We start from the raw sequence: 10,324 nt of genomic DNA, 5'->3' as shown, positions 1-10,324 counted from the left end.
CTTTCAAAATGTCACAAGAAACACCAACACAACCAACATGAAACTTATGTTTGTATTTGGATAAACAAAAGGGACAGGTATACAAATGTTATGACTTCTGTAATACTTAAGATAAAAAAAAAACAAACAGTTTTCTGAAATGTGTAACATAAGTGGCTTGATTACAGCATTTTAACGAAATATTAAACACAAATAAGATCTTTATGACAATACTTTTTTTATGGTTTATGATCTAAACTATTTAGAGAAAAATATTTTTTTTCCCAGCAGGGTTTTTAAAACAATACAGTTAGCAACAGGCAAATAACAACAAAACATTTAAAGGTGACATATGTGAATAATTCCAATTCTAGGATTACACCCTGAAGCTTTCAATGGTTTTCGGTTTAACAATCCAAGGCCCCAAACCTCGTTGCTCAAAATAGGACTTCAACAAGAACTTTGCTTCTTGGTACGATCCAGAAAGGTTCTGTAGGGTAAAAATCACATATGAAAATGGTTATAAAGCAATACTACCACAGTCTAGGTTAATAATTGGCAAGCGTTTTAACTCCTTTGTCCAACATTAGACGAACTGATACATCCTACTTGCCAATAAGTTCTTGCAAATTAACATAATTGTACGTCCAGCTGATTGTGTGGACACAGGATCTGTGCTCTGCACAATTTCCTCAAGAGGTCAATTTAACTTAAAACTGTCTGTTTAGCCCTCTAGATGTCGCAATCAACAGCAACGGCGGCATCCTGAGGCTTCCTCATTTGACACATCAGTGCCCCCAAGAGACGTGTTTACAGGGTGCTGATGATCATTATGGCAACTCGTGGTTAAAGAATGACCTCTGGATCTGCTAGGTATTGTGGCCTGTTAAAGCGCACCTGTCAGCAGGATTGTGCTCAGTAAACTACAGTCATGGCCAAAAGTTTTGAGAATGACACCAAAATTATATTTTCACATGATCTGCTGGCCTCTGGTTTTTATTAGTGTTTGTCTGATGTTTATATCACATACAGAAATATAATTGCAATCATATTATGAGTACCAATAGGTTATATTGACAGTTAGAATGAGTTAATGCAGCAAGTCAATATTTGCAGTGTTGCCCCTTCTTCAAGACCTCTGTAATTCTCCCTGGCATGCTCTCAATCAACTTTTGGACCAAATCCTGACTGATAGCAGTCCATTCTTGCATAATCAATGCTTGCATTTTGCCAGAATTTGTTGGTTTTTGTTTGTCCACCCGTCTCTTGATGATTGACCACAAGTTCTCAATGGGATTAAGATCTGGGGAGTTTCCAGGCCATGGACCCAAAATCTCTATGTTTTGTTCCATGAGCCATTTTGTTATCACCTTTGCTTTATGGCAAGGTGCTCCATCATGCTAGAAAAGGCATTGTTGGGCGCCAAACTGCTCTTGGACGGTTGGGAGAAGTTGCTCTTGGAGGACATTCTGGTACCATTCTTTATTCATGGCTGTGTTTTTAGGCAAGACTGCGAGTGAGCCGATTCCCTTGGCTGAGAAGCAACCCCACACATGAATGGTTTCAGGATGCTTTACAGTTGGCATGAGACAAGACTGGTGGTAGCGCTTACCTCTTCTTCTCCGAATAAGCTGTTTTCCAGATGTCCCCAACAATCGAAAAGGGGATTCATCAGAGAAAATGACTTTGCCCCAGTCCTCAGCAGTCCACTCCCTGTACCTTTTGCAGAATATCAGTCGGTCCCTGATGTTTTTTCTGGAGAGAAGTGGCTTCTTTGCTGCCCTCGTTGAAACCAACCCTTGCTCAAAGAGTCTCCGCCTCACAGTGCGTGCAGAAGCACTCACACCAGCCTGCTGCCATTCCTGAGCAAGCTCGGCACTGCTGGTAGTCCGATCCCGCAGCTGAAACAGTTTTAAGATACGGTCCTGGCGCTTGCTGGTCTTTCGTGGGCGCCCTGGAGCCTTTTTGACAACAATGGAAGCTCTCTCCTTGAAGTTCTTGATGATGCGATAGATTGTTGACTGAGGTGCAATCTTTGTAGCTGCGATACTCTTCCCTGTTAGGCCATTTTTGTGCAGTGCAATGATGGCTGCACGTGTTTCTTTAGAGATAACCATGGTTAACTGAAGAGAAACAATGATACCAAGAACCAGCCTCCTTTTAAAGTGTCCAGTGATGTCATTCTTACTTAATCATGACTGATTGATCGCCAGCCCTGTCCTCATCAACACCCACACCTGTGTTAATGGATCAATCACTAAAACGATGTTAGCTGCTCCTTTTAAGGCAGGACTGCAATGATGTTGAAATGTGTTTTGGGGGTTAAAGTTCATTTTCTGGGCAAATATTGACTTTGCAAGTACAGTAATTGCTGTTAAGCTGATCACTCTTTGACATTCAGGAGTATATGCAAATTGCCATTACAAAAAATGAAGCAGTAAACTTTGGAAAAATTACTATTTGTCTCATTCTCAATACTTTTGCCCATGACTGTACATACACTGTCAGGTGGGCGACATTACACTGATGATACCTTGGTTGATTAAATCCGTCCTGTGGTTCTTGTGTAATTTTTACTTTCAGTTTGGAGATAATGATATGCCTGTGCTTTGGGGCGGCCTGTGGGGGGCGCTCTATCTGCTGCTCTGTTTACATATTCATCTGTATGCTCTTATGACAGCTCGCTGTGCCTTCACTGACCTGCCTATTTTACATAATGCATCTAGTAGTGCAGATAGCGTTGCATGCGCACGCGCTGACCCCGGCGCCATTTAATTGAAGTAATGTACTACAAAATTAAAGGGAACCTGTCACCAGAAATAACACTGTTAACCTGCAATTATGAGGTTAATCTGCATGTTAATAGAGTTATTATGCTGCCCGGCGTCTGCACTCAGTCGAATGCAGAGGGGAGAAAATGAACTTTATTCTCCCTGGCAGCATTCGGTTTCAGTCATGGAGGCGGGGGCGGTTCGGTCACTGCTTTGAGTATCCAGAGCGGCTGCTGTAACCGCGCCCCTGGCACTGACTGACATTGGCTATACATTCAGGCGGGCTGTCAGTCAGGTTCGGGGCACAGTTACAGCGGCCGTTCTGTATTCTCACAGCAATGACCTAACCGGCCGCTCTCGACCCCATGACTGAAATCAAATGCTGCACCTCTAAAAAGATGGAGAGCACTAGAACGCTCTGAACGCTATAAGGATTCCAAAGTGACTATCTGCCTCATTACAGTGAATGGTTCTGTCTGAATCAAGCATTGGAGATTTTGACAGAAACGCCAACATAAGTGCTCAGCATAGAGCACAGAATAAAAGTGAACATAACTTTTTTGGATCACATATGTACCCAAAAATGCCCCAATACAGTTGTCATCAGGCCAAGAAATATGACATAGCTCATCAATGAAAGGGTGCCATGTACATTGTGTGTCAAATTTGGCGATTTACAAAGCATAGAGGAACAATTGTTGAGGCTCAGACGAAATTATGAAAGAAAATCCTGAGATGTAACCTAATTTTAGATATTACACCCCTCAAAGTATTTATGTATGGCTGTAGTGACCATTTTTACACCCAAATTGTCTCAAATTTGTAGGTTGCTGGATGTTGCAGGGTAAAAATTGCAGATATGTCACTTTAGTGCTCAATACATTGTGATCAACTGAAGCTTTTGTAGACACACAGTAATGCCATAAGTATGGACGCCAACCATTGGTTTGGCACACTGCAAACCTCAGAAAGGAGGTGGAGCAATATAGTATAATATGCAGTAAATCGGGATGCTATATTGTGCTCCAGTCAGACTCGGACTGGCCTGCCGGGAAACCGGGGAATCCCCCGTTGGGCCCCGCTGCAGGGCCAGCACTGATAGCTCCTCCCCCTAACACAGGGATCCCCATTCATAGCTGCACACTCCCTCCTTCCCTTGTTGTGCTCAGGCTAGGTGTCTGAGTCAGACTGACACCTGTACAGAAGAGGTGCAACTGACAGTAACACCTCTCCTGCACAGGTGTCAGTCTGAGGCAAGAACATAGCAGGGGAAGGAGGGAGTGTGCAGCTATGGATGGGGATTAGCCAGCAGTGCATAGTTAATGAGCCTGCTAATTGACCCCTCTCCTGCAGAGGTGTCAGTCTGACCAGCTTCAAGCGCCCCTCCTCCACCCAGCACAATGAGATCTTGTGGCTGGGGTGAGGTCACCACAGCAGTTGGCCCCCTCACTCCTCTCACACACCTTAGAGTAGGAGCTCAGTGAGGCTATGCAGCCTCTTTACCCAGCATGCAGCAGCTGCCAAATCTTCTCCCTCTTCTGCTGCTAATGCAATAATCATCAAGAAGACTCCTGTGAGCACAGAAGACTGGAACCAGTTTACATTATTAAATATTATATGTGTAATAGAATAGTAGATCTATATGAATCAATTTTGGGGGAGGGAGACTTGGCTATATACAGTATGGTATGTGCGGGGGAGGGGTTCTGGTCTATATACTGTATGCTATATGTGGGGTTTTTGGCTATATGTGCTGTGTGGGGGAGGGAGACTTGTCTATATACTGTGTGCTATGTGTGGGGGTGGATTACTTAGCTATATATTCTATATGTGGGGGAGAAGAACTTGGCTATATATGCTATATGTAAGAGGGGGACTTGAGTATACTGTATGCTATGTGTGAGAAAGGGGGATTTGTGTATATAATGTGTTGAGGGAGGGCACCAACGTCCCTTCACGGTTGACCAAGTGAGTGTCAAATTATTATGATGATTGCGCAATCCAACAGAAAACCAGACGGAGGCAATGCTCTGTATGGGAGGATTCAGAGAATCTCTGATCCAGTTTATTTTGCTTAGCATTTTATATTGTTTTGAGTTTATTAATGTCCAATCACTTACAGCCATACTACAGTACTACAGGCTTGAGCCAATGTTAGTGCAATTATTACAGAAACACATATATGGTCATATTATCATCGTTAGTTCGAAGCACGATGGAAATTTACAAGGTCAATCCTGGCCTAGACTAGTTAGATAACAGGAGCAGGGTGTCTGACAAAATGTTCTTGTGAGAAAAAGTTAGTGTGAGAAAGTTCCATGTAAAGCATGAGAAAAGAAGGAAAGAAGTATGTTATGCAAAGAGTGATAACATGATTTTGAAACAAGCAGACAAAATGGAGTTGCTATAGCATGAATATCAATATGTCCTGTACAAATGCATGCTATGGGTGAGAAAGGGGGATTGGTGTATATAATGTATGCTATGTGTGAGGGATGGGGACTTGGCAATATATGCCATATGTGGGGGAGGAGGACTTCTCTATATACTGTATGCTATAAGTGGAGAAGGTGAAATTGGCTGTATATACTATGTATAGGGGATGGGGACTTGGCTATATATGCTATATGTGGAGGAGGGGAACTTGGCTGTATATACTATGTATGGGGGATGGTGACTTGGCTATATGTGGTAAGTGTGGGGCAGTTTATCCTCTAGAAACTGATTTTATAGGAGCAGCTTTATATGTCCTGCATGCAATGTGTGGGGAGGAGATAGGAGCATATATATAGATCACAGAGACATCATATGTGTTGAGGAGGAGACTTTCTGTATTGGTAGATAATCTTATAGGGTAAAGGTCTCATTCACACATCTGTTTTTTACATCCATGTTGGCCTCATTCACATGTCAGTGTGTCCGCTACGTGTGGTGACAGTTTCCACACTTACCGGAGACACTTACACAGGTAGACATTCATTTTTCTGCGCACATGTCAGTGTGTTTGCCTGGACCGTGTGTCCGTGGGCAAAACACGTTGACATGTCCGTTTTTTTCACGTTGCACAGGCCGCAAAACATCCAACTCTGATGACACACGGATGATATCCATGTGTCATCAGTGTGAGAAGTACCAGTGCCTAGGAATCAGTGGTACCGTTTGCACTGTTCCCATGCATTGGGTGCTGAACGCTGCAATCAGCGGACAATGTTGACAGTTGTATTTAGCCCCTGCTGTGTCCTGTAAGTAAAAGAATAAAATGAACACTTTATACTCACCTGTCAGAGATACTACAATCTGTTATCCATCTGACCGACAATTCTGCACCAGTGTCTGCGGTGGCTTGAAGCGACAGCACACGCTGAGGACCAGGGGAGAATGACTCACTTCAGCGAGCGGGCCCCTGACCTGCGCTAAGCTCATTGAGCGGTGTCATGTCACTCAGTGAGCTCAGCGCAGGTCAGGGGCCTGCTCGTCGCAGCGAGTCATTCTCCGCTGCTCCTCAGCGTATGCAGTCGCTTCAAGCCACCGCAGACGCTGATGCAGAATTGTTGAAAAGGTGAGTATAAATGTTTTTTATTTTATTCTTATTTTTACACTTTCTGGACACGGCGTGGGCTGAATACAATTGTTGTGATAGCAGAACAGACAGAGGACAATGATGCCTTCAGCACCCGGGGCCTGTGATCAGCACTAACTGTACCGCTGATTCCCAGGCACCAGTACGTGTGATCCTGATGCGCCACACAGGTAGACATGGATATCTCCAGCACTGGTTTTTCCAGTACTGGAAATATCAGGACGTGTGAAAGAGGCCTTATATCCATATTTATGACAGACAGACTAAGCATCCTTTATCGTCTATGGGGCAGTTCACATATCCATATTTTTTTGCATATAGTAACAAACATTGATAAAATTCTGATCCATCCCTTTGATGAAAATTACTTGGGTTTTGTTTTTGAATGTACCAGAAAACTACAGATGTCTGAATGAGGCCTAAGGATCTGTTCAAACGTAGCAGATTTTTTGTGGAGAATTTAGAAAATCAGAGCAAATTAGCAAGAATCCGCAAGAAAATCCACAACAGCAAATTTGCATTGTGTGATTTTGGTGCAGATTTTTCTAGTAATTCACTGTGGAAAACAGCAGGGTGTAAAATAAAAAATAAACTTGCTGGGAGTTGTAGTCTCTCTCACTCCATACTGCAGTGCTATTATGGCGCAGTGATGATTTAGGTACACAACTGGTGCCTGCACTGACACTTGCTGGGAGTTGTAGTCCCTCACCACATACTGCAGTGCTATTATGACACAGTGATGGTTCAGTTACACGACCAGTGCCTCCACTGTCACTTGCAGGGAGTTGTAGTCCCTCACCACATATTGCAGTGTTATTATGATACAGTGATGGTTTAGATACACGACCTGAACCTGCACTGTCACTTGCTGGAAGTTGTAGTCCCTCACCACATACTGCAGTGTTATTATGATACAGTGATGGTTTAGATACACGACCTGTGCCTGCACTGTCACCTGCTGGGGCTTCCCCTCAGATACCACAGTCAGTCTTGGTCGTGGCACTTTGATATAAATGGTTATGGATTCACAATTTTTTTCCCATCCTCCCATTTCTCTCTAAAAAAATAAAATAAAAATGAAAGGAGTAAATATCTTGGCCTGTAGGAGCGAATGGCCACAGGGCTGGCACCCTGGTCACTTATCCACCTCACCTGCCCAGTGTCACTCATGATGCCATCACATGCAGCGTGGGTTACGCTATTGAACTCGTTCAACGCCCGGGTTGCGAGCATTTTTATTGGTACATTTTTGTGCTATATAAAAAGGTAACCTGTCAACAGAAATAACGCTATTAACCTGCAGATATGGGGTAAATCTGCATGTTAACAGCATTGTTATGCTGCCCGGAGCCTGCACACAGCCGAATGCAGCGGGGAGAAAATGAACCTTTTCCTCCCGCCGGCATTCAGTCATGGGGTCAGGGGCGGCGCAGGTTCAGTCACCCATCTGAGAATACAGAGCAGCCGTTGTAACCGTGTCCTCACGGACGCTCCCTCTGCATTGTAGCTCAGCTGTCAATCAGGATTGGAGTCCGGTTACAGCGGCTGCTCTGTATTCTCAGAGCGATGACTGAACCCGAATGCTGGCGGGGAGAACAAAGTTAATTTTCTCCCCACTGCATTTGGCTGTGTGCAGGCATCGGGGAGCATAATAACGCTGTTAACCTGCAGATTAACCGCGTATCTACAGGTTAACGGTGTTATTTCTGGTGGCAGGTTCCCTTTAATTTATTAGTACAATACTTCAATAAAATGGCACCAGAGTTGCCGCGCTATCTGGGGCCATTTTTTTTTAAGACACTGTCTGTGAATTTGCAGATACAGTGTCTTCAATAAAATGGCGCCGGAGGTCGCGGTATGTGCACGCGCTGACTCCAGCGCCATTTTATTGAAGTAATGTACTACATTGTCAACATAGTGCACATGCATCGCCCATTGCCATTATTCCTATGGCCGGCGAGTGCGCACTGCTATGTTGATGTTATAGCACATAACTTAAATAAAATGGCGCTGGAGTCAGCGAATACTGCGATCTCCGGCGACATTTAATTGAGGACACTGTATATGCAAATTCAGACAAGGTCTTAAAAAAATTGCGCTGGAAATTTACGAATAAAAATGCTAGCCACCCGGGCGTAGAATGGGTTTTATAGCTAGTACACATATAGATATATGTGTATGTAAGCACATGATGACAAAGAGTTAGGTCACGTTCACATGTTCAGTATTTTACATAAGTATATGTAAGCCTAAACCAGGAGTGGAACAATCAGAGGAAAAGTATAATAGAAACTCGTCACCACTTCTGCATTTTTCACCCACTCCTGGTTTTGTCTTATAAATGAGGAAAAAAACTCACCAAATACTCAATGTGGGCAGGGGCTATTAGAGTGTTTTATGAGTGGGGAAAATGAGAATGTACTATTGTTACAAAAGAAATAGCGATTCTTGTGAAGCTGGAATGTACAGTAGTAAGGGACTATTTCAACACAGCAATGGGGAAGGAGACTGTAGATGCAGTGATGTGGTAGTTGAGCCAATGAGAAAGAGGCAGCTGCTGTCACATGGGCCGTTTTTTGAATCCCTCCCACAATCTCTCCTGTGAAGTACACTGTGATGGGATTAAAGTGAACAAGAAATCATATAAAAAGGTATTTTTTAAGGAGGTTATCCACTTTAATGATTTCTCTGTGAACATTTATACCTTTTTAGGAGCTTTTATCAGCAAAGTGTCTCGTGGCACAACCCCTTTAACTCCTTTCTGACGTGGTCAGTAATAGTACGTCGAACTGACCTGGGCCAATTGGACCAGGGACGTACTATTACTGACCGGCGATCGAGCCCACGCACGCAGGGTGTCAGCGGATTCTCACAGCTGACTCCTGGTACTCCGAGCCTGGAGCGGTCCTACACCGCTCCCGGCACATTAACCCCCGAAATGCTGCGATCTAAGTCGATCGCAGAATTCCGGGATCAAGGGGAGGAAAGCGCAGCTTACTTACAGCCTCTCCGGTGTCCCGCGCTGTCTGTGCCACCAGGCATCAGCAAGTTACTTTGATCCTACGCAGTGCAGGATCAAAGTAACTTGTGCCTTTGCAGAGGCTGACAAGGCTGTATAGCATAGAGATGATGTCTCTATGCTATACAAGCGATCAGCTTGCAAAAAATTAATGTCCCATAGTGGGACAAAGTGTAAAAATTAAAATGGTGTCAGAAAGGGGAAAAAAATAAAAAAAATATACTGTACCTATAAATAAATATTATGAAAAAAAAAAACAAAAAAACAATACAAGTACACATATTTGGTATCGCCGTGTCCGGGACAACCTGACCTATAAAACGTCCAGACTAGTTTAACCTCTTTAGTGAACACGGTAAAAAAAAAAAAAAAAAGATGCTTTATCATCATACCGCCAAACAAAAGAATGGAATAGAACGTGATCAAAAAGACGAATGTAAATAAAAATAGTACCTCTGAAAACGTCATCTTGTCCCACAAAAAACAAGCCACCATACAGCTCCATTAGCCGAAAAATAAAACAGTTATAGCACACAGAATAATGCGATAAAAAGAAAATATTTTTTCTTTAAAATGATTTTTATTGTGTAAAAGCGCCAAAACATAAAAAAATATAGATCTGGCACTGCTGTAAACGTACTGATCCGAAAAATAAAGCTACCTTATCAACTTTACCACACGGAGAACGGCATAAAAAAAACAAAAACCTATTCCTGAATTGTTCGTTTTTGTTTATTCTGCCCCCAAAAATCGGAAATGGTATGAATAAAAACGTCAACTTGTCCAGCAAAAAACAAGCATTTACATGACTGTCGGTCGAAATATGGAAAAATGATTGCAAACACTCCTATAGTGCGTCTTAGGGTATGTGCCCAAGTAGTGTTTTACAAGCGTATTTGCTGCGGATTTTCCGCAGCGGAAACGCTTGTAAAACGCTTGTCAATCCGCACCCCATGGTCCCCAGTGAGAAACCGC

General features: G+C 43.2%; 1 protein-coding gene across 1 annotated transcript in view; it reads right to left on the bottom strand.

Annotated features, from left to right (window-relative positions):
* Positions 1–240: 240 nt before the first annotated feature.
* The window catches only part of ADAD1 (adenosine deaminase domain containing 1), a 178,078-nt gene continuing 167,994 nt past the window's right edge, over positions 241–10,324 (bottom strand). The window contains exon 11 of the mRNA XM_073655618.1: positions 241–469. Coding sequence (XP_073511719.1) covers positions 356–469 — 114 coding nt within the window. The 3' untranslated portion in view covers positions 241–355. The remainder of the gene's footprint in view (positions 470–10,324) is intronic.

The sequence above is a fragment of the Phyllobates terribilis genome, unplaced genomic scaffold (genome assembly GCF_046119375.1).
Source record: "Phyllobates terribilis strain yellow unplaced genomic scaffold, ASM4611937v1 Scaffold_1__5_contigs__length_1240528914, whole genome shotgun sequence".
Classification (NCBI taxonomy): domain Eukaryota; kingdom Metazoa; phylum Chordata; class Amphibia; order Anura; family Dendrobatidae; genus Phyllobates; species Phyllobates terribilis.
This window is presented reverse-complemented; position numbering and strand designations above follow the sequence as displayed.